Raw genomic sequence first — 27590 nt, 5'->3', positions numbered from 1 at the left:
CTGGGTTTAGGATTAGGACATAGACAAGGAAATGAACATAATGGAGGAGTAGGGGAAGAAATATTGCGACCCTCTGATTTTTTTTTAGGCTATATAAGGTCTCTATTAACTGTATAGCTGCTTAAAACTTTAAATCGTCTTTTGTGTTTCTTGACAGTCTTATTAATTGAAAGCAGCTAAGCTATTTGGGTCCTCTGTAAGTGTCCCACCAAAATTTTGCTTTTGTATGTATTCCTATCCAAAATACAACCTTTTTCCATTGATTACCATCAACCCACATAAAGTCAAGTAGAAAAGAAACTTCAAAAATAGATATCTGAAAGTTTGTAATATGTTCTTAGTCTCATAGCTCGTTAATAGGAGGTTGAAAACTGTAACGTAGTCTCTCATTCTAGTGCTTTTTATAAGCCTTTCTGCTTTTGGAATTAAGAATCAGTATAACCCCATATTTAACAACCAACCAGTAAAAATATGATGTTTCATATTCTAATCAGTTAAGGATGAGAAAAGACATGGAGTGTAAAGAAGAAAAGGCAAGAGAGAAAGATACAAACGCCCAAGTTTCTTCAGCTATGCCTTCCCACTTCTACCAGAGTCAGTGCCTAAGTCCCAGTTCTTTGTCAGAATACTTACTTTAGTTCTTGGCATGTAGTGAGTGCTCAGTAAATATTAGTTTCTGTCCCAGCTGTCTTCCTCACAGCCAACATCATCTGTTCACCCAACCTCTATTCCCTGAGGTTGGTCTTCCTTCTAGGCCTTCGCCCTGAGACACCCTGAAAAGTACCTGTACTATCACCACTTTCAGAATTGTCTATAGGCCATTTATTTCTGGGACTCTAAAAATCATTTCTCAAATAGTGGAGGTGGGGGTAGCATGAGTCTAAGGCAACATTTATTTAGCATATCTTGTCAATCCGACATACTTTTCTTACATATACCAAGCCTAGAGAGGAAGTCTCGTGTTCAGGACTTTGTTTTTTTTTAAGTCTGTCAAGGAAATCTTGGACAGACTTCGATTGGAATTCTGGCACTGACACTCACTAGTTCTGTGACTTTGGGCAAACTGGTGAGCCTCTCCAAGCCTTGGGTATCACTTTTAGAAAGGAGAGATCATCACATTCATGTCAAATTTAGGGTAAATGCAGCTTGAGGAGAATTTGGCAGTATAGTATGTCATCTGAAAAACAATACTCCATCATATAAATTTGTTCTCAGTAAAAATCCACCTTCCACAAGGCTTCTGTCAACAGATTCAGGATCCAAAAAGATCTTGAAAGGCTAGAATGGTTGGTTGAAATTTGAATGGAACAAACTTAAGTATATATTGAGTCTGTTTAAGGGTCTAGAAAAGTTTCTATCTGTATAACCAAGTCCTAGAGGGACAGTTTAACCAGCTCCAGGTAAAACAGAACCATGTATTTTAGTCAAAAGTTAGCTGACCATGAGTCAGCAGCATGATGTGACCACCAAAAAAAATGGTGAAGCTGTCTTAGACTATAAAGTAAAAGAAGGTAAATATTCAAAATAAGAAATTAAATGTACTATACCTAACACTACTGAATAGTATACTTAAAAATGGTTGAGTTGGTAAATTTTATGTTATGTTTTTTTTGTTTTTTGTTGTTGTTTTTTTTTTTTGGGCACAGTTAAAAAAATAAGAAGGTAACGATCCCATTTTACTTATTGTAATCCTATAAGGTAATTAGGTTACACTTTATGAATGGCAGGGATTTAGGCAAACTAATAAGAGGACCAGAAGTCATGCTGTATGAAGTAATTGGGATTAATTCACAAAAGGGCTAAAGAGGGAGGAAAGGAATAAAGACATACTAGCTTTCATAAAAGATTGCCATTTTAGAAGAGGATTTATAATTACCATATCTTCAAGGAGTAGAACTAGGACCAGTGGAAGCTCTAGGAAAGTGGTTCTCAAAGTATGGTCCCTGGACCAGCAGCAGCAGCATCACCAGGGAACTTTTTAGAAGTGTACATTCTTGGGCCCCATCCCACAACTACTAAATCACAATTTCTGGGGGTGGGGTCCAGTAATCTTTCTTTGACAACTCTCCAGGTGATTCTGATACACACCAAAGTTTGAGAACCCCTACTCTTTGAAAACAGCTTTCAATTAAAAAAAAAAAAAACATGAAAATTTGGTTGCTAAAAAGGTAGCAGTGGCTTTCAACCCTCACTGTGCAACACAATCACCTGGGAAACTTTAATAAACAAAACAAACAACAAACTATGACTGGGAACCACTCCAAGATTCTGATGAATTTTGGTCTGGGATGGAGCTTGGGCACTGTTATGTTTTAATTTGTGATTCTAGTGTGCAGCCCAAGTTGAGAACTACCATGGTGGAAGGTTGAACTAGATTACTAGTTTGGCTGTTTACGAGATTATAGCCAAACAGGCTGTTTAAGAACAGATTCTTGAGCATTTTTTTATGTACCTGTTCACCTTTTGTATGTCTTCCTTTGAAAAATGTCTATTCAGCTCCTTTGCCCACTTTTTAATTGGGTTATTTTTTTTTTTACTGTATAATTGCTTGAGTTCCTTGTATATTATTGATATTAATCCTTTGTCAGATGCATAGTTTGCAAAAGTTTTCACCCACTCTGTAGGTTATCGTTTCACTCTGTTGATTGTTTCCTTTGCTATGCAGAAACTTTTTAGTTTGATATAGTCCCATTTGTTTATTTTTTCTTTTGCTGCTTGTGCTTTCAGGCTCATGTTCATAAAGCCTGTGCCCAGATCTAATTGCTGAAGTGTTTCACCTATATTTTCCCTTAGTAATTTTACAGTTTCAGGTCTTATACTTAAGTCTTTAATCCATTTTGAGTTGATTTTAGTGTATGGTGAGAGAAGCATGTCTAGTTTCATTCTTCTGCATATAAATAATCCAGTTTTCCCAGCACCACTTGGTGAAGAGGCAGTCTTTTCCCCATTGTAGATTTTTGTTGCCTTTGTCCAATATCAGATGGCTGTAAGCCTGAGGGGTGGTTTCTGGGTTCTCAATTCTACTCCACTGGTCTGAATGTCTGTTTTTATACCAGTAGTACCATGCTGTTTTGGTTACAATAGCTCGACATCATTAGTCATCAGGGAAATGCAAATCAAAACTACATTGAGATAGCCCCTCGCCCCAGTTAGACTGGCTATAATCAAAAAGACACTGAATAACAAATGCTGGCGAGGGTGTAGAGAGAAGGGAACACTCCTGCACTGTTGGTGGGACTGTAAATTAGTACAACCACTATGGAAAACAGTATGGAGGTTTCTCAAACAACTACAGATAGGTCTTCCGTATAACCCAGCAATCCCACTCTGGGAATATACCCAGAGGAATGGAAATCATCATGTCAAAGGGATACCTGCACTCCCATATTCATCACAGCTCTGTTTACAATAGCCAAGACGTGGAACCAAACTAAATGTCCATCGATGGATGATTGGATAAGGAAACTGTGGTAGGTATACATGCCATAAAAAAGAATGAAATACTCCCATTTGCAACAACATGGATGAACCTGGAGAAACTTTTATTGAGTGAAATAAGCAAAGCACAGAGGGATAAATACCACATGATCTCACTCATATGTGGGAGCTAAGAGAGAAAGAAGGAAGGAAAGAAAGACCACAGTAGTGCACTGTACTTGCAGAAGGAGAGAACATTTCTTGGGCTACCAAGTGGAGTCGGGGGAAAGGAGTGGGGGAGGGAGGTTGTGGATAATTGGGTGGGGGACACGGGGTAAAAATGCAATTTGTGGTGATGAGTACGCTTCCAGTAAGAATCTGGCCCTCACATCATGGGCACGAGGGGTGACAATCAGCTTTGTATCTCATGAACATTCATAACCAATAAAAAAAAAAAACAAATTCTTTGGCCTCAATCCTGGAAATTTGAATAGATTTGAGGTAGTGACAAGGGATATGTACACTCATTTGTCCTTCTTTCCTTCCTTTTTTTTCCAAAAATCTCTTCAAGTTAGACTAAAGCATAATTTAGCTTGATAAGTACCCTTCTAGATGAAAAGACCTTTATATCAATCAGCTTAGTCACCAAATAGATATTGGACAGCCATTACGTGTAAGACTAAACCTATCCTGTAGGGCAGTGATTCCCATCACAGTTGATCATCGGAATCACTTGTGGATGAATTGAACCACCCACAGAGATTTTTAATTTAATTAAGCATGTGTATGTGCATTTGATATGAAATCCTGATTAAGAATGATTTTTACATGAAGATTTGTTCCTGAAGATTTAATCATGTTTAATTGATTAGAAGAGCATGCTATTAAAGAAAACTAGGGTAAATCCTTTTAAGTGCATTTTAAATACAAATCATCATTCCAGTATCTTTTCTAATTTCATATTTTCATGAATTTTAATTTCTTGTTCACTGAAGTCAGAGCATCAACACATTCACTTTAGTAAACTCACAAAGAGAATTTGCCATTGTCAAATAATTGTAGATGAAATTATTGGATGTAAGGTCAAAGCTCCACCTCTTGCATTAGGAACAACATTACTTAAGCGTAAATGTAATAGATCTAAAGACTTATATTCATAGGTTCTGAGCTCAGGCTTTAATATCTCATTTTAATAGATATGTGCCTTCTTTCCTTCTTTTCTGTGTCCACTGTCCCTCTTCTGGTTCAAGCCTCAAGCCTGAAACTGACTCTTGATGTACCCATTGAAGTCACTCCTCCCCTGTTGAATGCAGAATTAAGTACAAGTGCTTTAATAAAGCCTATTATGATTTGGCACCATTCCAAGCTTTCTATTGTCCTTCATACCCTTGCCTCCCCTGAACTACCTCTATTCCACTCATTTGGATTTTACATGTGTTTTAAAGCTTAGTTCAAAATCTGTTTTCCTCTAGAAAGCTTTTCCCAAATGCCTCAGCAGGAACACACTGTACCTTCTTATGTCTTACAGCACTACATTTTGGTCTTGGAATCTTAGTTCTTTCTGTACACATCTTATCTTCCATACTAACTTGTAAATTCCTTGAGATTAGGAACTTTTCATTTAGTTTGTCCTTTCCAACATGTGGAACAGTTAGGTATTTATAATGAAAAGAGTGAAGACAAAACAAAGTTTAAGTTCCAGCTCCACCAAATAACACATGTGATAAGTTATTCTGATTTCATTGAATCCCAATTTCCTAAACTTCAGAACTTTGGAAATGCCACCTACTTTTCACGTTTGTCTTAAGGTCTAAAGACATTCTCTGTCGTCATGTTTGACACACAGAAGGCCCTCAAAAAATGTTCATTCTTTCTTATATCTTTCCAAAGTATCTACCATAGTACTTTGAAACTGAGCCCAATAAATATCAGTAAATACAAATAATGCCCAGAGACATCAAGAGCCTGAACTAGGTCGTAATATGGGGAATTAAAAAGAAGAGTAGATATAAAAGAATGTTTTAAACTAAAATTGGCATGAGTCATTGATTTTCTGGGGTGAAGAATAGCTGGGATGTTAAGCCTGGGAATATTATGCCATTTGATAAGGAAAAACAGACCAAGAACTTGTTTGAAGGAAATGAGTTAAAGACAATAAGTCTAGGCAATACCAGTCTAAAGGGAAGAAGTTAAAGGTGCACCAGTAATTTCAAAGGCGTCATGGAAATGATCTGGAGCACCACCAGTAATGAAAGGCTGGGTTAAAAAAAAAAAAAAAAAAAAGAACAGTCTTGGTATTTACCAAGCTGAGTGTCAGTTTCAAACTTTGACTATTAATAGTGGAGAAATCTGGAATTAAGGGTTGATCTAGGAAATAAAAGAGTGTTAAATTTTAGTAATTCTTGAACCTCTAAATTAGTAGTTATCTTTTGTCTTCTTAAAGGAATATTTTTTCTGTAATAAGATACATTGCCACCAAAGGTATTTGCTTTATTAAAGATTTTAATGAAAAGTTCAAGATCATGCCACTATATGCTCAGGTTGCACATAGTAGTTAATTCTGAAATAAGGGAAGTCCTGAAATACATTTTTGCTAACCTCTTTACATTGCTGATAATAGAGTCAAACTTGGATAAATCCATTACTTGAAAACAACCTCAAAAATAATTCAGAGTTAATACTATATATTATAGGGGTAAATTTGTAACTGTTTTTTAAGTCACTTCTGACATGTTTCTAATTATGGTTTTTCTTATCTTAAACATGTAATTTTTAAGGTAAATCTTTTAAATTTATACAATCATATTAAAAATTAAGTTTAATTGAAGATATATAACATAACTTAAAGTAAATTTTTTAATGTTTTCTATCTGAAACTCCTGCTCTCTTTTGGTTTCCTTTTGCATGGAATATCTTTTTCTATCCCTTCACTTTCAGTCTGTGTGTGACCTTACAGGTGAGATCATTTTCTCGCAGGCAGCATGTAGTTTGGTCTTATTTTTTAATTCAGCTACTCTGTATCTTTTGATTGGAGAATTGAATCCATTTTCTTGCAAGGTAATTATTCAAATGTAAGGACTTAATACTGCCATTTTTCAATTGTTTTCTGACTTTTTTGTACTTTCTTTGTTCCTTTCTTCCACTCTTGCTGTCTTCCTTTGCAATTAAATGGTTTTCTGTAGTGGCATGCTTTGATTCCTTATTTTTTTGTCTTATGTGTATCTGCTATAGGTTTTTGCTTTGTGGTTACCAGGGGACTTACAAAAAATATCATATAGTTATAACAGGCTATTCTAAGCTGGCAACAACTTAACTTTTATCACATAAAAAAACTCTACACTTTTACTCTCCCCCTCCTACATTTTATGTTTTTGATGTCACAATTTATATCTTTTTATATTGTGTACCCCTATTATTGTAGCTATTATTGTAGCTATTATTCTCAATAGTTTTGTCCTTTAACGTTCATACAAAAGATATAAGTGATTTACACATAATCACTATATTAAAGTATTCTGAATTTAACTGTGTACTTACCTTTACCTCAGTGAATTTTATACTTTCATGTTTTTGTGTTACTAATTAGCATCTTTTTCTTTCAGCTTGAAGAACTCACTTCAGCATTTCATGTAAGACAGGTCTGGTGGTGATGAACTCCCTCAGCTTTTGTTTGTCTGGGAAAGTCTTTATCTTTTCTTAATTTCTAAAGGACAGCTTGATTGTACAGTATTCTTGGTTGGCAGGTTATTTTCTTTAGCACTTTGAGTATATCATCCCATTTTCTCCTGTCCTGCAATGTCTCTGCTGAGAAAACTGCTGCTGGCCTTATTGGATCACCTTTACATATGTTATTTGCTTCTTTCCTCTTGCTGCTTGTAGAATCCTCTCTTTGTCCTTAATTTTTAACAGTTTGGTTATAATATGTCTTGGAGTAGTATTGTTTGGATTGAATCTGATTGGAGACATTTCGCTTTTCTGTACCTGGATATTTATATGTTTCTCCAAATTTGGAAAGTTTTCTGCTATTTCTTTAAATAAACTTTCTACCCCTTTGTCTTTCTCTTCTTCACTAACTTCTATAACCTGGACATTTCGTCTTTTGATTCTGTGTCATAAATTCTGTACATGTTCTTTGTTCCTTTACATTCTATTTTTCTTTTTTGTCTGCTGACTATGTATTTTCAAATAACCTGCCTTCTTGTTTCAAAGATTCATTCTTCTGCATGATCAAGTTTGCTGTTGATGCTCTCTATTGCATTTTTAATTCATTATATTTTTCAGCTCTAGAATTTCTGTTTGTATTTTTATAATTTCAATATTTCTATTAAATTCCTCTTTTGGGTCATTTATTGTTTTCTTGCTTATATTGAATTGTTTCTCTGTATTTTTTTGAAGTTCGCAGAGTTTCCTAAAAACAATTATTTTGAATTCTTTCTCATGAAGTTTGTATATCTTGATTTCTTTGGGGTCAGCTGCTGAGAGCTTATTGTGTCCTTTTGTCGTTGTTATGTCTCCTTGTTTTTTGTTTCTCATTGTGTTACACTGATATCTGTGTGTTTGAAAAAGGGACTTATTCTAGTCTTTGTGGACCAGCTTTGTGTGGGAAAGCCATTTACCAGTCAGCCCATCCAGAGATTCTGGGCAGGCTGTCTAGCATGGTCCTTGGGAAGGCTTGCTTCTGGAGTCCTTGGACAGACTGGTCTGATACCTGGGTCAGCAGATGGACAGGCCTGGTGCCTAGGTCCTCAGGTTTGGGACTGAAGCCTGAATTCACTGGGGTGGACCTGTTGACTTGGTCTTCAGGGATGGGCCTGGAGCCTGGGTTCACAAAGGTAGGCCTGGTACTGGGGTGGGCCTTGACCCTGAGTCTACAGGGGCTGGCCTAGTGCTGGGGTAAACCTGGCATCTGGGACCCTTGGTACAGGCCTGGGGCCTGAATCTGCAGAGGTGGTCTTGGAGCCTCAGTCCAAGGGGTCCAGCCTGGTACTGAGGTTTCCTGGGTGGGCCTGAATCCTGGTCTGCTGAATCAGGCCTGGGTCCTGGGTCATCTAGAGACTGGGGCCACAGGAACTGGCCTGAAGCCTGGGACTATCCTGGTGCTGAGACGGGTATGGAGCCTGGATCCTTAGGGCCTGGTCTGAAGCCTCAGTGCTTGCCTGGTGCCCAGAGCCACCAGGGCTGGCCTGGAGCCTAGGTCTGTGAGGACCGACCTGGAGCTTGGGACTGCTGGTACCAGCCTGGAGGTTGGGTGTGCAGGTGCTGGCTTGGAGGCAAGGTCTGCAAGGGCTAGCCTGAGTCCTTTGGACTACAGGATCAGCCTGGGACCTGGGTACACAGAGGCAGTTATTGAGCCAGGGTCCATGGGGGCTGGTTCAGCACTGGGGTCTATTAGGATAGGGCTGAACCCTGGGTCTGCTGGAGGCTCCAGGGGCCAGCCTGGAGAGTGGGGCTGCAGGATTCTGCCTAGTACCAAGGTGGACTTGGAGGCTCAGTCTGCAGGTACTGGCCTGCAGCCTGTGTTTGCTGGTGCCAGCGTGGAGGCCGAGTTCATGGGTGCTGGCCCGATAACTAGGGATGCAAGGGCCAGCCTGATGCTGGGGCTGTCTTGAAGCCTGGAGTCTTATAGGTCAGTTTGGTGCCGAGAGTAGTCTAGAACCTGGGGTTGCTGAGGTTGGTCTTGCTTTGGGGTAGCCTGGAGACCATGCTCACTGCACAGGACTGCAGCCTAGAGCTATGAGATCTGGCCTACTGCTGAGGTAGGCCTAGAGGCTCAGTGTGCAGTTATTGGCCTGAAGTTTGGGGCTATGGAGTACTGGATATTACTAGGGCAGACCCAGTTTTGGGGTCAGAGGCAGAGTTCAGTGCTCACTTTCCTCTCCTATCCCCACAGAAAGGATTTCTCTCTCCACACTATGCTGCCTGGGGTTGGGAGAGGGGTATAATTCAGGTATTGTAAAACAGTCCTTACACTCTTTGATGCATCTTTTCTTGTTTCTGTGCTACAACTCAGGTACTGTAATCTCTTACCTGGTTTCCCTAGATCTTGTGAAGATATTTTCACGTGTGGTTAGTTCTTCGAATTGATGTTTCTGTCAAGGGATGAGCGCCGGAGAGTCCTGTTTCACCATCTTGATGATATATGTCCTAATGGTTTTTAATTAGAAAGTCTTACATGCTTTTTGCAAAATTAAAACAAGACAGTTGTACAGAGAGCAAAATGTTAAATTTTCTCCCCTTGTTTCTTTTCTAGCCCAACTTCCCAAAGTTAACCACTTCTAAATTTATTTTATATCATTCCAAATTTTTTAAGTGCATATATATGCATATAATTAATTTTTTTAGTGTTGGGAGTTGAATATATTATATTTGTTCTACAACTTATTTATTTAATATATCATTGGCATCTCTCCATGAAAGTATATGTAGCACCAACTTATTCATTTAAATAGCCAAATAACAGGCAAAATTTTGATGTTTTGTGGTTCATACACTATAGATAAACTAATAAATTTTAACAGCATACATTGCAGCTGTTAGGAACTGTAGATAAAAGTGTGGACCTCAAATGTAAATTCAGAAAGTTTTGGTATGTGTTCTTCATTACAGTGAGAAATACTATAGAATAAATTTCTAGATCTTAGTATATGAGCATTGCTTTATAGCTTTGAGAAGCTTGCGTAAGACTTATTTGACCAAATAAGTGTGCTGGTGTTTATACAACAATGGAGGATGTTTGCCTACCGTGGGCAAAGATGGTTTATGGTTCTGTGATTTTTAGAGAACATTGGAGCCATCGCTCGAGATAATTGACAGTTCTAATCCTAAAATAATGCATTTTTTTAGGATTGTCTGCTGTAAAACACATAATATCAAGGCTAGAAATCCAGCCTTTTATTATTGGTGTCCCAAATCATTCCATGAAGCTCACAAAGTTATTGGTGCCCCTGTAACTATTCCTTTAGAATGGCAGTGCCTAGACTTATCATGCTAAATAAATAACCCTTGCCATATCAGACATTAGAAGCATACTTAATATGTACATATTAAATTGCATATTTGAGCAAAAAGTTATTACTGCAGCCTCACAAGCACTCAAATTGGAAGTTGAGGAATAAAAATGGAACCTCTAAATATTCAGTAATGTGATATATTGTCTTACTCCCCTTTATTTTATTCATAGATGCCCCTTGGAATGAACAGAAAAAGGTTGAATTTTTTACCGATAACTTTTGTCAAATATGTGGAGTGGTGCTACAGTTTGAATCACAAAGGGTTTCACATTATAAGGTAGGTTAAAAATAATGGGAATAGGGTCTAAAGCATGTTTTTAAATGTAGCAAGTAAACTTTATGTAAGTCATCTTTCTTGATTCTTACGATAATCCTGTGAAATAGGTGGCATTATTTCCCCTTGACAGATGAGGAGACTGGCTCAGAGAAGGACAGTAGAATCCTACCTTAAGTTTAGGGAATTCAGATTTAATCTCCGTCTTTTTGACTCCAGAGCTTGTTTTCTTTTCTTCACACCATTCTGCCTCCCTTTGTATCTATCAAACCACTATACCATTCATCCTAGTAATAAATATAAGGAGGCTATTGTGAAGCTTGCATAGGAAACTATTAATGTGAATCAAGGTATACTGTAGAACTCTGAATCTTCTTTTACAGTAAATGAAGACTATAAAAACAAAATCAGCCAGTCTTGCACTTGGCTTAGCCACGAGATTTTAGGCACAGAACCATAGAACTCTAGAGCTAGAAGAGAAAATGTTTAATGTTCTTAATCTCTTATTTTGTGGATTAGAAAACTGAGACCCGAGAGTTAGTGATTCTCTCTATAGCTAGTCATTGGCATGAATAAGCCTAAAAAGGATTACTTCTGATTTCATATCCATCGTTCGTTCCCTTTATATGGCGTTCCCTCACAATTCTACATCATCTGATAAGCTGTTAGGTTCCTTTCATATCTGGTTTCTGGGTTATCAAAAGTTCTAGATACATTTATTTAAATAATGCTAGTTCTACTTTTTAAACATCTCATCTAGTTTTGCCCATTGCTAATTTTATTGGCAACCATGTTTTAGTCTTTATGTTGACTGGGATTAAATTACTGTAATTACAGATAGGGACATTGGGTTGGCTGTGGATGGAGAGGAGCTACGTTCAAGTCTTAACTTCACCATTGACTACTTGTGTGACCCTGGGTCACTTTACCTCTCTGAGCATGTTTTTTGAACCTGCAAAATGTTGGTGGTAAAAAATATCTCTTACTATACTTTTCAGAATTAAGTGAAATCAAATATGTGAGAGTGCCTAGCACATCTTTAAACTCCATAGCTAAAAGATAAGAGTAAAGAGAGAAAGACAATCAAGGTTCTCTGTGATAACTGCAGTCAGAACCATTTGAATTTAAATTTGAAAAGCAGCTTTTTATGGAATTATAAAGCACTATGAGTGTTTAGTGTAAAAAATATACAAAAATACAAGAAAATAAACATCATAATTCTGTCACTTATAGTTAACCATCATTTAGGTTTTTTTGTTTATATAATTCCAATATGTTTTCTGAATACACACACACACACAGACACTTTTACAAAAGAGAATCATGTATGTTATTTTTGTACTTTTTTTTCACGTAAGAACATAATCTGGACATTTTGTCCTGCAATTATATCTTTCTTTTCTATAATAGTTTTAATGGCTATAAAGTATTATATTATGTAGATGTACCACATTTTTCAATTTAAATTTGAGTACCATCTGCAGTTTGATGCTTAAGCCTGTTAGATCACCACACCAAAACTACACATGATTTTCTATAAATTTGAAAGCATTTTCCATGTAAATATTCTACTTGAAAAAGTGATTTTTTTTCTTTAGCATATAGCCTGGTTAATACTGTCAGACTATCTCAGAATAGTACTTATTTACATGTAAAATATGACAGTGCTACAGAAATTTTGAATTTTAATGACGTTGCATCTATTGATAATTCCCTTTGTATCTGTGCTTATGTGTTTAAGAAATCATTCTATGTGCTTTTGTCATATAGATACTTACCTCTATTTTCTTCCAAAACTTTGAAAAGTTTTACATCTTATGTTAAAGTGTTTAATCCATCTGATATTGATTTTCATGTCTGGGAAGATGGTGACAACATTTTTTTTCATATGGATAGCCAGTTGTCCCAGCACCATTTTATTGCACAGTTCATCCTTGCCCCACTGATTTGTAGTCGCACCTCCATCATATACAAATTTCCACATATATATTGGTCTGTCTTGAAGCTATTATTCTGTTTTATCTTATTGGCTTGCTTTTCTATCTCTACAACAATTTCACCTTTAAAATAAGTCACAACTTTAAAATGAGTCATAATATTTGCAGGAGAAACTTACATGGCACATAAAAAATTATAAACTAAGTTAAAAGATAAGCCACAGATTTGATGGTATTTATAACAAAGGACTAGTGTCTAGAATACGTAAAAGACTAGGAATCATTTAGAACAAGAACCCAATAGAAAAATGGGAAAGTGTTATGAACAGGCTATAGAAGATGTACTCCACTTCACTAGTGATCACACGAGAAATGCAAATTAAAGTGATAATGAACTATCATATAAAAACCATAATTCTGGCAAAAATTAAAATCTAATAGCACTTAGGAGGATGTGGGAAAACACACATATGCTGCACTTGAAGCTATAAACTGCTTCAGAATTTTATAATACCTAGTGAAGTTGAAAATCCGCATACCTTGTAAGTCAAGAATTCCACTTCTAGGTATTATCTATTCTTGGACATGTATATTAGGAGATATGTTTACATATGTTCATTGCAGCAATGTGTGTAATAACAAAATAAGCAGAGACATAACTGCCCTCAGTAAGGGACTGGATGGGTAGCATATGAAGTGGAATATTATACAGTATGTAACATGAATGCGCTAGAGCTATGTATCAATATGGGTAAATCTTAGAAATATAATATTGAGCTTTAAAAAACTACTTGGAAAAGGATATGTGTGTAATGATTCCATTTTCATAAAATGTTTTAAAACTCAGTAATATATAATACTGTTTATCGGTACATGGGGTACATGCATATGTAGTAAAAGAATAAAAGCATGAAAGAAAATGATGTACACCAACTTTAAGATAGTGGTTACCTGTGGGGAGGGAGAGAAGAGGAAAGGATTTTTGGCAGGAGGGTATATGACTGTATCTGTAAAATTTTACCTCTTTTAAAAAGATCTGATAGAAATACAGCAAAATACTAATATCTGTTGAAACTGGATGGTGGGTATAGGCTTTGGCTATATTATTTCCTGTCCTTTTCTATATGATGAATATAATTCACAATTTAAAATTATGTAAAGAAAGAGTGATTGTCTCACATAATGTGCTCAGGAAATGTTCGTTTCTCTTCTCCCTGCACCAATATCTTGATTATTCTTATGAGTTTGGTTATACATTTATTCAGAGATTATTTATAATATGGCTTAAACCCAGAGGGCTTATTTCCTCACATAAAAGAATTTGAGAGGTAGACAGTATGGGGTTGACATGACAGCTCCATGGCATCAACAGGGACCTAGGCATTTTCTCTTTCTGCTTTGATGAACTGGCTTTCCTCTTCAAGGTGCCCCATGGTCCAAAATGGCTGCTGGAACTCCATCCTTTGTATCTTAATTCCAAAAGCAGGAGGGAAGAAAAATAGAAGGGCTTATCCCTCAGCCTTTTGAGGATGCTTCCCAGAAGTTCCACAGATCACTTCAGATTACATCTTATTGGCCAGAATCTAGTTACATGACTACATCTTGCTGAATGGGAGGCCAGAAACTAGTCTTTTAGCTGGGTACGTTCCCAAGATTTATAATTAAGGAAGAAGACGACATTTGATATTGGGCAGCAAGTAGGAGTTTTTGTCAAAAACAAGAATCTAGGAGGTATTGGCTTTTAAATTGTAGCATTATTTTCATTTTAACTGAGATTTAGATATTTGAAAGCACGGGAAGCTCTTTCATAAGCTTAGTACATACTAATATGAAAACTCATGGGTGCTGCCCTCAAATTCAGAGAGGTGTAAATTTTGGGTGACTGTTATTAAATAAACAAGGTCATATTATATTTTTTTTCAGAGTGAAAAACATGCTCAAAATGTTAGTTTTTATTTTCGAATGCATGGGGAACAAAATGAAGTGCCTGGTAAAATAATGAAGATGCATGTTGGGAATTTTCAGGTGAGTGGTCTGTGTTGACATCGTAATTCTAAACTTTGAGTTGTCAAATCTTTCTAATAAGATTGTGCTTGTTTCAGGTGCATAGAAGTGGAGTAGTGGACAGGAACAAATTTTGTGATCTCTGCAACATGGTTTTTAGCTCCCCGGTTGTTGCCGAGTCTCACTATGTGGGGAAGGGCCGTGCTAAAAACCTGAAGCAGTTAGTGGAGGAACATGATCAGGTATCTCCATCAGGATTTCAGCCAGAGATGGGTAAGATTCAGTTCACCTCTTTATATTCAATACAGGATCTATCGATCATTTTTTTCCAACTCTGCCATCCATTTTTTATTGGGGAGACTTTCACTCTCATTGATATAACTTGATTATTATTCTTCTGCCCAGTTAATCTCTTTCTGTGTCTTTCTCATTTAATATGGAGATTGTAATTGCTAGCTGAATTTTAAGAAATGTTAATGACCTCTCCCTTTCAATTTACCACATTCAAATAAAAACAAATTATTTGCTATATTGCTATAAACAACAAGCAGCTGGAAGTCTGTCAGTTTTTGATCAAATCATAAAATCTTAGTTCCTTCTTCTTTTCCTTGGCATCTTTTTTTGCTTTAGTATTTTCCAAAAAATTATTTCATATGTGTTCAGATCAATGTCTTCATCATAGTATAGTTACGGATGCAGCATTTCCTGACTATAAATGTAGACCAAAAAATAAATAAGTTACTGAATCTTCTTCTACCCTGACAGCCATTCCCTTCTTCCTAAGAATGTCTTTATAAGTATCACCAACATCATCATTCAGTAATTACTGGATACTTATGCTAAATTCCAAAAATACAGATAATTATAAAACATTACTTCTTTTCTCCTTTCAGTGATGTTGGGCCACCAGTGCATATGAGAGATTTGACCCAAAGTTGCCTGAGATGGCAGAGTACACCTGGAAAACCCATTTTGTATTTTGAAAGACTTGTGTGCTAGAACAAAACAAAACAAAAAGATTAATCCTCTGGAATAAGTCATTTATCACACTCTTAGCAACTTCAGCACTTTAGGACTGAGGCATGCCTAGCATGGACAATTTACCAACATTAATTTCCAACTCATAGTATAGGCATCACCCAGCAAAGTTAGTGCCACAAGAAACATTATTAAAAGTTAATCCCATACCGGCCATCAACCCAAAAAACAAACAAACAAACAAAACCTTATTGTTTTCTTAATAAATGAAACCAGAATTATTTTTCAATTTATTTTAATCTCTCCAGTTTTTGTGTTTTTCTTCTTGTCAGTCTAAAGAGGGACAGAATCAGTGTCCCCTACAAAAAAAAAGCTTTTTGTAAAAGCTGTATCTTTTTAGTCCCCAAAATTCATTAATTTGGGCTCAGAGAGGAGAATAAATGAAAGAGCTATGAAATAACTGGAATTGTGGAAATATTTATAGTTTTGTAGTCATAAACAACTGCACATATTTTTTTCTGATGCAAACATCTCATCTAGACTAACTAGATGCCGTACTATGTTATTCAACTTAGAAGTTGGTGTCATCTGTTTTCCCTTCACTAATTTCTCTGAATCATTCTAAGATACCTCTCATACTTTCATTGATTCTTCAAATGAACAGAATTAGGCAATGCCTGATGCAGAACATTTCTTCCTTCCTGCTTCTTTATTGGAGAAATTTGGTGAGAAATTTGGAAGGAATTTTTTTACTTGAGTACCTTTATCTAGCAGCCCTCTGCTAAAAAAGCCCAAAGATCATGAGGTTTTTAGAACATTCTGAATTTCTCTAATACTTTACAATGAATACAGCTCTAATATCTGAACACATGTTGATCATTTCTCATTACTATTTCAGCAGCTATGCCTATTACTACTTCTGCAGCATTTAATTTCCTGAAGCCCCTTGCTGTGAAGCCTCCTCCAGGTGGGATTGAAGACAAGACTATGCCTTCCTCCTCGAGCAGTGATTTGGATTTGAATAATCCAAACAAATATTGCAAGCTCTGTGCTGCTTCCTTTAATAGTCCGATAATGGCCCAACAACATTATGTTGGGAAAAAACACAAAAGAAATGAAGCTAGGAAGACATTTGTAGACAAGATGAGAGAGAAACCTCTTCCAGCAAAATCAAATGCAAATGGTAAACAGCAAAATTATCCCAAAACTCTTTCATAGGAAATTTGTATTTTATAAAACATACTAGCTTATTTTTGTACCATTTTACTCTTATTAAGAGGCTGATAGTATTCATGGAATTATAGAATTTTAGATAAGAATTTTCAAGTCCTTCTAGTTTGATCTGTTTGTTTTCTGGAAAATGAGACCCAGAGTGGTTTAGATGACTCCTATTAATTTTAGAATCAAATGTAGGCATTCCCATAGTTCCATGTTATCTTAAGTATATAAAGAAGTATTTTAAATTAGTATCATGTGGTTATATCATTTATTCACTAAGTATGGTTTAAGTATCTCTTGTATGCTAGGCTAGTCATTCTTAGGAATACAAATGAAAATATACCACTTTCCCTGAAGGAGCAAGTGCAAAAACTTGTTGGGTTAATAATACTTCATTGTGAGAGGATACAGACGTGGATTTTTATGTGCATATTTTGGTAACGAGAGGAGTGAATCATCATGGTCCAGAAAATCTTTGTAGATTTCAGTGATTTCATTTGATAGAAATGGGAAGGAGAGAGGATGGACAAAGAGCTTGGAGCTAAGAAAGACTGCCAAGAATTCAGGCGCGATAGAGAGAGGGATCCTGACTGGAGTGATTCACTTGCTCTTCTAACCATATTTTTTTTATGTTTTCCCCCTACAGGCACCTTCTTACTACTAGTGTTTTTTACTCCCCTTTCATATTCTCTCTTCCACCCACTTCTTTTCCTCCATTCACTGTGACTTCTCTATTCTTTCCTTACTAGACCTTTCTCCTTCGTGTGAAGATGTTCATTCTTCTCTCCTTCTTGAAGCTCTGTTCTTTGTCATATGTAACTCCCTGTGCTCTGGTTCTTCTCCTGTGTTTCTATTTCTTTTCTGTTTTCTTTATGGGCTCTTTTCCTTATTCATTACGTAGACCTAGGTATTCCCATGGTTCCATTCTTCACCTTACTCTACAAACATGATTTAATCTATTTCCCTGGTTTTATCTCTCATCTGTATGCTTATGACCTTTCTGTCAGGCTTTAGACTCACATATCCAAATGGCAGCTACTGCTTCGCTGGGATGCCTCATAGCCATTCCGAATCCACTCAGTTGTTCAAAATAGAAACCTGCCGTTAACTGTGAACCTCCGAACACCACCTTCTTCACTCTTTGTATCTAATTAAGTACCTAGCTGTGAATCTTTTACCTCCTAAATACTGTCCCATTATCTCCAGCCCTGCTTTTTCCACACTAGTTCAAGTCCTCAACATCTTTCCTAGAGTTTTGCCACTCAAAGTGTGAGTGAATCCGCACCCTTTTGCATCACCTGGGAGCTTGTTAGAAAAAAAGAATCTCGGGCTCCACTGCAGACCTACTAAATCAGAATCTGCATTTTAACAAAATCCCTCGGTGATTTTTACTCAATAAATTTTGAGAAGTGTTATCCTAGAATATTGCCACAACCTCCTAACTGCTCTCCCTGCCTCCAGCTTTGTCTCCCCCAATCCATCTCCAATTTAACCTCTAGAGTGTTTTCACTTAAAGTGCAAATATTTTCATGTTATTCCCTTTCTTAAACACCCTTCATTGTTTCTCCATCTTCTGAAGGTGAAATCTAAGCTCCATAGCTTCCTACCATCTTGTTTCTGCTTGCCTTTTCCAGGCTTATCCCCTTTTACTTCCAGCCATGATCTATGTGGGTCAGTATCTGCAAACTGTTTATGATTTACAGAAGCCATCACCCTATTTCTTATCTCTGTGCCCTCATTTGCCTGGAATATCCCCATAACCCTCTTGTCCTAGCTAATTCCTACTCATTCTTTAACATGCTGCTGCTGCCTGGAAGCCTTTTTACTTCCTTCAAGGCTAATCTTCTGTGCTTCCTTATTCTGCATATCTAATTATCTCTTCATGTGTCTTTATCTCCCATTAGAATGTCAGATCTTCAAGGGAAGGGACTTCATCTAACTCATGTATATTTCCAGTGCTAGAGACAGAAACTGGCACAGAGGTAGGCCTACCTCAATAGAGATGAGTTTAATATCTGAATCAGTGAACTATTAATTCATCTTTTTAATTGGGTACTTATACTTTGTACTATTTCACTTTCCTACTTAACATGATTCAACATATTCCAAAAAGTTACATAGAGATACATGCTTTTTATCTAGGATTTTAAAGAATGTTGAGTTAGGCACGTGTATAGAAGTGGTAAGGCTTCTGAAAGTAGGAGTAGAGTTTGGAGAAATGACAAACTTCTATTTGTTACGGTATCTTTCCTATTGTTGGGCTGAGGATATCTGAGATAAGTGGTTTCTAGTTTAGTGGCATTAAGTAAATTTGAACTGAGTCAGCTATGAGAAGTGTGTGCACCCTTGTCACTTCTAAACAGGGAGGGTCATTTTAGCTCTCTAAAGTTTCAAGGTTATTAGAATGAGGGAAGAAGGATTTTGATGAAATTCTCATCTTATGGTGGGAGAGGAAGGATGATCCTCAGTGTGACTTAATCCAGTCATTGAAGTCATTTTACACTATACACTGAAGCTAGAGCTCAAAGAACAAATTTTCAACCCTGTCTTGACTATTTCATTTTGAGAGTAATAACATTTGAACATGGCTTGAGAATTTAAAATAGCTACTGAGAATTTCAAAGAACAGTCAGAGTACAAGCCCATATTACAAGTGAGCAAGTGGTAAGACAAAAACAATTTAAACATAAGCCACCTTAACTATTTCACTCTTCACCCATTTTCTCCTTTCTGTGTCTGCCTTCCTCTTGATCTGCTATTGTTTATATGTTTCTTTCATATCTAATCTCTTTCTCTTTTTCTTTATCATTCCTACTGCTTTCTTCATGTCCCTCATCCAGCCCAGGTCTTAGTAGCACAGGAATGGCTACCATAACGATATGGAACTAAAGTATGTATGCGTATTTTATTGTATTTGTTTTGTTTATCTTAATAATTTCTAGCCCCATTACTGCACTTAAATGTCTCACCTTCATCTGTAATCAACATATCTAAAATTGAATAAATCTCCTCTAAAACCAACGAGAATTTCCCAAGTTTTCTCTCTTTGTCAGTAATACTGCTATTATTAGTCACCTACACTTGAATCTTTGAGGGCATCTTTGACTACTTAATTCCCTATATCCTATCCATAAGCAAGTCTTATCATATCTTCTTAGAGCTATTTCTCCTTTCTGTATTTTTTCATTACATTTCTCCACTATCATTACTTCACACCTTAACACTTTAACAAACTTCTGGAAAGCTTTACTACACCTCATTGTTACTTATTCCCTAGTGGTGAGATTTCAACTGTAGATCAATTCCACTCTCCACCTTTTCTGCTTCTGCATTGAAGCTACTGAGTAATGCAACGGAAAATTATGTAAGTTTAGAGACTGAGTACCTCTTCAGGGTATCCAGCCTCTTTGGGCCTTTAATCCTGCTTAATCCTTTTTCTTTCCCTTCATTTTCCCCTTAACAATGATTTTAAACCTATATCACTTTCCAAGACTTTCTTCCCCTAATCTACACTCCCCCCTCCTCACGCTTCTCAAATAAGCTTCTTTCTTATTTCATAAAGAAAAATTTGGCCATTAGATGTGTATTACCAAGTATCTGGCTTAACCAAATCCTCCTGTAACCCTGAGTTCCTCTTTAACTACTGCATCTCCCCTTTCCTTCTCAGCCAAGTTTTTGTAAGTGTAGTCTGCTTGTGCTGTCTTCACCTGTTATTCACTCCTCAACTCACTGCCATTTTTTTTTTTTTTTTTTTTGTCTTTTTTTTGTGACCGGCACTCAGCCAGTGAGTGCACCGGCCAGTCCTAAATAGGATCCGAACCCGCGGCGGGAGCGTCGCTGCGCTCCCAGCGCCGCACTCTCCCGAGTGCGCCACGGGCTCGGCCCAACTCACTGCCATTTGCTTGCACACATTCCCCCAGCCTTCACACCACCAATCTACCACTTCACTGAAACTTCTAAATTTTTTAATCTAATGGACATCTTTATTTAGCTCCTTTGATATCACTCTTCTTTCTCAACCATCTTAAAGAGTTGCACTCACCAGGGTTTTATCATTATGTTGCTCTTCCTATACCCACCATATGTTCTCCTCAGGAGATTTCATCCACTCTATTTTTTAACTAGCCCCATGTTCTCACATCTCCAAAATCTCTCTGACCTTTCAAACTCCTATATATGACTGCCTGTTGGACACCTTTACATGGAAGTCTCACAGATATCCCAGACTCTTTGTGTTTTAACTGATACTCACCATTGCTTATTCTCCCACCCCCTAAAACAGCACTTCCTTCTGAAGTTCCAACTTCAGTTAATGAGATCACTACCCACTCAGTTACCAAACTAGGATTCTGGAAATTATTTTAGACTCCTCTAGATTCCTCCCTTTTTTTATACCTAATAGTCACCAAGTTTTGCCATTTTTAAAGCTAAATATTTCACCAGTCTCGCTGCTCCTCTCTACCCCTACTGAGAACCTTCTAGTCTATGCCCTCATTATCTTTTTCCTGGTCTAGTATATTCACCTCATAATTGTAGTCTCCTTATTTCCACACTTTCTCCTCTTAAATTTATTCTCTATATTACAGCCAGAGGAGATATTCATCTAAAATGCACAATTGACCAGTCTTCTCACTTACTACTTAAACCACTTCAAGGATTCCCAAAGCACAGAATAAAGTTAGGCTCCATAGCATAACGTATAAGTCTCACTTTGATCTGACCCCTTTTTACCTCTCCCATCTCATCCCCTTGTGTTTTACTCCACAACAATTCCAAATTTTAAGTTCCCATAAACACTTCTGTACTTTTTTTCATGCTAATTCCTGCGCCTACAATGCTCTTCTCACCTTTTTTCATCAACTACTTTTTATCCCTCCAAGTTTAGCTAAGGCATCATCCCTTCCAGTAGCCTTCTTTAGACCGTCATATTGTACTAAGTGCCTCTGCTTCTTTGTGCTCCCATACTTCTTAAGCATACCTCTCTTACTTTCACCAAACGAAGTTGAAATCCTTAGTTTATGTATCTCTTTCTCACACTGGATTCGTGAACACCTGGCTGTTTTATTCATCTTGTATCTCCAGCGCCTGGGTCCTGTGCATTGGTGTTTTGTATTTTCTCTTTTTTAACTTCCCTAGTTATTCTGATTTGGAGCCAAGATTGAGAAACACAATGTTAGACTACAAAGACCTGTGTTTCACAATTTATGCTTTGAAAACAAAGACCTTATTTCAAATATTTATGAAATAGGACTGTGATTAGGAGAAGAGTGGGCCCCACAAGTGTTAGGTTATGGGAGATTCTGAAAGGTACAAGATGCAAGGAAGTCTGAGTGTCTGGATGAACTTCGAAACAAGGAATCCTAGCAGAGCCAAGAGCAACAAAGCTGCATAGGGCCGAGGATCATTCTCTGATATAAAAGAACAAAGAGTGTAAGAGACATAGTGAAGGCAGGTTTCAGGAGGATTTGATCAGGAATTCTGACCTTGAAGACAATGAATAGGCTTCATGTCTTCACAGAAAGGATTCACACAGTTTTTATATAATATTTTCTCAGATGTGTGTATCCCAGAAAAAGATAAGGAGGACCAGTGTGTGAAAAAGCCAAGGGCTAAAGTAATAGTACTGAGATAACAGTTCTAGAACTGACCAAGCAGCTCCTCTAAACTCCTATATTACCTCTTTTAGCATCTTACTTCTAGCGTAATTTGTGGAGAAAGAAAAGAGGAGCTGATGAAAACACCGTATACAGTATACTTTATAATTATAAACACTAAATAAACACATAACACCTCTGAAACATAAGCTGAGTTTATAATCACAATGAAGATCATTGGCTCAGTAATCTCGGGTAGGTGCTCAGCAATGGCTGCACAATAAAATCATCTGGAAAGCTTTCAAAAAGTAAAGTGTGGTTCCACCAGTAGAGATTCTGATTTAATTGGCCTGATGTAGAGCTGTAACATCAATATTTTTAAAGTTTTCCTCATGTTTCTAATGTATAACCAGCATTGAGGACCACTAATCAAGAGGAAAACAGGACTCCTGCTTATTTTGCATAAATTGTACATTCTCAAAACATATGGTATTGGTTATACTGAGCCTTAATTTCCATACCTGTAAAATAAAGATGGTAATAATTTCATGAAAATGGTTGTCGTGAAGATGCACAGTCCTGGGTTTAGTCCTTAGCTTTGCAGGAAGTCTAGAATCTTCATAGTTGATCAGCCTCAAATCAGGGACTCATTAACCACAAACAAACTTCAAAGAGCCTGATAAATAGCCAAGGAACTGGAAAGGTATTTCCTCAGTGTATTTCTCACAGTCTCTTATAATAATCACTTGCCGTATTCGTTGAAATACAAATTCCTTATGACTGCCCCAGAAACAATACATCATGTTCTTCAGGGGAGGGGTCTGAAAATCTGTATTTTAAACTAACACATCACGTGGTTCTTATCAAAATCGTCTAGAAAACATTGTAGTTTAAGTAAATGTATTGTTATTCTGGTATTGATTTATGGCGGGAGGAGATACATACTTCCAGTTCCCAATTTTTCTTGAAGTCTATCATCCATGATATCCTTTTCTTGGAATCAAAGAATATGGGAAACCAGGCTGTAATCATAAAGTGACTTGGTGAGCATGAAATCAGAGCACAAGGAGGGAAGATAGTTTTGAGGGATTATTCATTCAGATTTTGGTGTAACCTGCAGAGCTCTCCTGGGCCCACAATAGAGTATATGTCAGTAGTGAGCAGTCTCATGTTCTTCAAAATTAGCATCTTTCTTTCCTCTTGACAGTCTCCTGTTTCTGTGAATAATCTTTGCTTGGACAAGACCAATACCCTTGATAATGATTAATTTAGTTTCCTTTCAATAATTAGGTTGCTGCTTGATTTAAAAGAAGATGACCATGGTTGTCCCTAAAAATCTCTGCAGCTGTCAGTTTATTGCCTCCTCTCTAGGCTGGGATTGCTTTTGTATTTGGCTTATGAAACAAGATAACGAGATCAAGAAAACAAAAATTAATTTATCCTCTGCTTCTAATTCTACCTAAGAAGCAGAATAGTGAGGTAGCTGGTATACAGTTCCTATTCTGTAGTTCTTGACTCTTTGGAGTGGTACCAGTAGTATTAGAATTTTGCTTTCAGCTTTTATCCTAAGAGTGGGGCTCACTGTACTTCTCTCTAAAATCTGTGGAAATTACTTTTGGTAACTAATGCACTACAGTGATTTCAGGTAAGAGAGTAAAAAAATGCTTTTATTTGTTTTTAATCTTTTGTGACATTCCTGGTTTTGGTTAGGTGGAAAGAGGGGCAAACAAAAAGAAGTAGGTTGAGGGGTTAGGAGTCAAAAGTTGGTTGAGCATGCTAAATTTGAGGTGCCTCTTCCATCTCCATGTAGGAGCAATTAGCAGGCAGATAACAGATTCTTAGGAAAGAGGGAAAGGCTAGAGGAGCAGTGTGGTGCAGTGTAAAGAATGCTAGGCATTAAATAAAGAGACATGGGCTCTGAAAGTCTAACTCTATTACTGACTGGCTCTGTGACTTTGACCAAGTCATTTGACCTCTCTTGGCCCTGCTTTTGTTGGGAAATTTCAGGTAGATGGTTTCTAATAGGTTCTTGTCCACCTCTAATATTATGTGATTCTAAGTGTATCCACACTGACCTTTTTAACTTGAACTCTGTTTCTTCAGCACTTAGTACAAGAACCTATGTTTGCCGTGTTTGTGGTATCACCTTTACATCTTTAGATATGTTCCGGTCTCACACGCGAGGAAGTGAACATCATATTAAGTAAGTACTTTTGCCAAAATGCTCCTGTGACACAAATGACCAGCGCTTCTACTCAAGTACCCTTTCATAAATTTTACAAACTTTTGAGGCATTCATTTTCCCTATGAGTTGAACCCATATATGGTTGGCAGTATTTGTAAAATATTGCGCACTAGTGTGCCCGAAGGAGTTCTCTAGTCTAGTGTACTGGCAGAGCTGGCTAACATGTACCCCTCCAGACCAGACAGCATTGTCCTTCTATGGAGAGATACTAAAGGATCATTCTCAGGCTATAACCATTCAAATTCAAAGAGTCTCTGGAAGGTTGGCTTAGTTTCTAGGGCTTCAGTGAATCAGTCATCATACTTCCAGTGAGTTATAGTGGCTAAGAACAAAGGTCTTGCTGTTAGAAAGACCTGAATCGGAATATCAGATACATATTTCTACCAGGTATGTAACTTTGGACAGCTCTGATGTAAGATTGTTATAATGAAATATAATAATATGTGTAAGATGCCTATCTTGGCACATAGTAGAAGCTCAATAAATGTTTAGTCCATTCTATTCAATTAATTAAGGAGAGGAGAATTGAGTGGATGGACACTTAGGGACTGGATAATTCAGATAGTGAAACAGAGGGCCATTTAACTATTGTATATTTGGTTTGTTGCTTTTAAAGTCAAAGCATAGTATTTCTGTTAACATTATTTTATTCTAATAGAAAATATATTATTCGAGTTTGAATACTTAGAAGCTAAACTGTGTGACTTGCCAAATTAACTTACGTTTAGACTTTTCTAAAGATCCCAGGTTTCCAGAATAAATACCTGCCACATTTATAAGGCTATACAAGGAACTGACTAACCAAAATATTAAAAATAATATGACATTCAGATCAGACCATTTATTGGGGTATTAAATAATACTGGTACTTACCCACATACCAGGCCTGAGAAAGGTTTTTTTGCATAAAAATTGTGAGGTGCCTGAGAGATACTTGACTATCGCTGCTGCTTTTTGGGGGGCATAAAAAGTCATGATTTATAGCTTTTATAAAGAGGTAGGTTTTTAAAATTTACTTGGGCTTTTGTTGGGTTTTTTTTTTCACACTAATATTTTTGAAAGCAAAGAAAATATTCAGAATAAAATAAGTAAAAAGAACTTTTTACTGTATTTTTTGCAGGGAATCTTTTGTTATTAATCCAGTGAAGAAGTCAAAGACACAAAACTCTTATCGAGATGAATGTGCAGACTATGTCAAAGTGCAGAAATCCAGAGAATTAAAGCCCAAGACATGTTTCAGAAAGATGGAAGAGAGTTCTTTGGATACCCGTGGGTATAGAGAAGTGGTCAGTTCCAGGCCCAGACGTAGAATGTTTGATCAAAGATGCCCATTTGAGACTTTCCAGACATACACAGGGCCATACAATATTTCACAAGCAGTGGAAAACCAGTTACCTCACTATTTACCAGCTTATTCAAAGAAGACATATGACTCCTTCCAAGATGAACTTGAAGATTACATTAAAGCTCAGAAAGCCAGAGGACTAGATCCAAAGACTTGTTTTAGAAAGATGAGAGAAAGTTCTATGGAAACCCATGGGTATAGAGAAATGGTCGATTCTCAACCCAGAAAAAGAATATATGAGCAAAGATTTTCATTTGAGACTTCCCAGGCCTACCAACAGCCATACTACGCTTCACCAGTAGAAGGCCAGTTACCTCATTGCTTGCCAGCTTATTCAAAAAAGAAGTATAACTCTTTTCAAGATGAACTTGAACATTACATCAAAGTGCAGAAAGCCAGAGGACTAGAGCCAAAGACTTGTTTCAGACAGATAGACGATAGCTCTGTGGAAACCCATAGGTACAGAGAAATGGTTGATATTAGATCCAGACATAGAATGTTGGAACAAAGACTCCCATCCGAGACTTGCCAGACCTACCCAGGACCATACAATATTTCACAAGCAGTGGAAAACCATTTACCTCATTGCTTACCAGCTCATGATAGCTACTGTCAACTCACCAGAGACTATTTCCCAGAAAAACCAGTACCCCTGAGCCTTAATCAGCAAGAAAACAACTCTGGCCCATACAGTGTAGAATCCGAAGTTTACAAGCACCTGTCCTCAGAAAACAGTATCAGTGACCATCAAGCAAGTCATAAACGGAGACATCAAAAGAGAAGACGACACCTGGAAGAAGGTGAAGAAAGACCAGAGAAGCAGCAGTCCAAGCATAAAAGGAAAAGGAGTTATGAGGATATGGATTTAGACAAAGACAAGAGCATCAGACAAAGAAAAAGAGAGAGAGATAAAGTTAGGGTCAGTTCAGGAAAGCTTAAGCATCGAAAAAAGAGAAAAAGCCATGATATACCCTCTGAGAAAGAAGAACGTAAGCACAAGAAAGAGAAAAAGAAATCTGTTGAAGAAAGGACAGAAGAAGAAATGCTTTGGGATGAGTCTATTCTTGGATTTTGAACTTTTTGTTTACCCAAGGATAAATTGAAGAAAATGGTTAAGACTGGATTTAGACAAAGACAGGAACATCTGATGAAGAAAAGAAGTGGATACAATCACTATCAGTTCAGGAAAGCTTAGTTTTTTGTGTAAAAATTGAAATTGAATTGAAAAAAGAAACAGAAAAGCTTAAACTCAGCCTCTGAGAAAGAACATAAGAATGCAAGAAGAACATGTAAGAAAAGGAAACCTGTTGAAGAAAAGACAGAAGAGTCAGTATTTTGGGATGAGTTTACTGTTGGATTTTGAGCTTTTTAGTTTTGTTTCCATAAAGTTGAAGAAATGGGTTGAAGAGTTTGGTTTCATGAAATTCGTGTTACTTGAATTTTTCTTGGTGGACAGTTACTTTAAACTCTAACAGGGCTGGCTAGTTAGTTCAGTTTATGGTCAAGGGTTCAGATCCCCATATCAGCCAGCTGCAAAAGAGAAAAAGAAAAGTGTACTTGATCTTCAA

At 37.0% G+C, this 27590-nt stretch overlaps 1 protein-coding gene across 1 annotated transcript in view; it reads left to right on the top strand.

The window, feature by feature from the left end:
• The window catches only part of ZMAT1 (zinc finger matrin-type 1), a 34502-nt gene extending 7405 nt beyond the window's left edge, over positions 1-27097 (top strand). The window contains exons 2-6 of the mRNA XM_063085102.1: positions 10598-10704; positions 14562-14663; positions 14741-14915; positions 24536-24635; positions 25798-27097. Coding sequence (XP_062941172.1) covers positions 10598-10704; positions 14562-14663; positions 14741-14915; positions 24536-24635; positions 25798-27097 — 1784 coding nt within the window. The remainder of the gene's footprint in view (positions 1-10597; positions 10705-14561; positions 14664-14740; positions 14916-24535; positions 24636-25797) is intronic.
• The last annotated feature ends 493 nt before the right edge of the window (positions 27098-27590 follow it).

Source organism: Cynocephalus volans, chromosome X, assembly GCF_027409185.1.
Source record: "Cynocephalus volans isolate mCynVol1 chromosome X, mCynVol1.pri, whole genome shotgun sequence".
Taxonomy (NCBI): domain Eukaryota; kingdom Metazoa; phylum Chordata; class Mammalia; order Dermoptera; family Cynocephalidae; genus Cynocephalus; species Cynocephalus volans.
This window is presented reverse-complemented; position numbering and strand designations above follow the sequence as displayed.